This window comes from Acyrthosiphon pisum, unplaced genomic scaffold (assembly GCF_005508785.2).
Source record: "Acyrthosiphon pisum isolate AL4f unplaced genomic scaffold, pea_aphid_22Mar2018_4r6ur Scaffold_17771;HRSCAF=18443, whole genome shotgun sequence".
NCBI classification, from domain to species: domain Eukaryota; kingdom Metazoa; phylum Arthropoda; class Insecta; order Hemiptera; family Aphididae; genus Acyrthosiphon; species Acyrthosiphon pisum.
In genome coordinates, this window is record NW_021766840.1 from 1 (window position 1) to 1,007 (window position 1,007).

Consider the following 1,007-nt stretch of genomic DNA (forward strand, 5'->3'; position numbering starts at 1 on the left):
TAATGTGATACGTACAGGTTTATTTAATCGAGGAATTGCTGAAAGTGGAAGTGCTTTTTGTGGCTGGGCTCTCACAGAAAACACAATTCAAAAGACTAAGGAATTAGCTGAGTCACTAGGATGTCCTACATACTACTCGAAAGACACCGTCAAATGCCTTAGATCAAGACCAGCATTAGCCATTGCAGACTCTTTGAAAAATTTCTTAGTAAAAATATTTTTATTTAAAAATACTTTTGTAGTCTTGTAAATACTATACTATAAATATTAATATACTGTTTTATTAATCATTTCTCAATACTCGTTAGCCGTGGAGGTACAATCCTTTTACACCATTTGGTCCAACTGTCGAAACAGGCGGAACAGAACGGTTTTTAACGGACTTACCAGAGAACTTACCGATTCAAAATGTCCCACTGTTGTTCAGCTTTACTGAAGACGATGGCCTCTATCCAGCCGCTGAATTTGTATCAAACGAAGAAACTCTAGTTGACATAGAATCCAACTGGGACGAAATACTACCATTCATACTTGACTACAATTACACAATTTCAGATGAATTACTGAGATCGGAAATCGCACAGAAAATAAAAAAATTTTACTTTGGAAACAACACGGTGTCTGTAAACACTAAAAATGAAGTCGTTAAAGTAAGATAATTATTATTTTAATTTCATATTACATAAAATATACACCAATGGTGTATCTACAAGGGAGAAGGTGGAATTTTGTACACAATACAACACGTATACAATAATATGAATATAATATGTGTGTAGGTACTGTATGTCTATTAAATATTGTATATCCCCCCTTGAAAAAGTCCTAGATACGATACTGATATACATGGCCCCAAACAGGTACATTGTAGTAAGTACATCGTGAAGATAAATCAAATACAAAATACCTTGTTATGTAGTAGATACCTATAACAATTTTATCAATTTCAATATTTCAGATAATACATATTATTAATTCTTAAATGTGTTAGACTAAAAACATATATT

At 32.4% G+C, this 1,007-nt stretch overlaps 1 protein-coding gene across 1 annotated transcript; it reads left to right on the forward strand.

The window, feature by feature from the left end:
* Positions 1-7: 7 nt before the first annotated feature.
* LOC107885829 (esterase FE4-like) lies at positions 8-681 on the forward strand (the record flags this gene model as incomplete). The annotated part of the gene is made up of 2 exons (XM_016809519.2): positions 8-208; positions 309-681. Coding segments are annotated over 2 exons (552 nt in total), but the record flags the coding sequence as incomplete, so codon positions are not given.
* Positions 682-1,007: the final 326 nt, after the last annotated feature.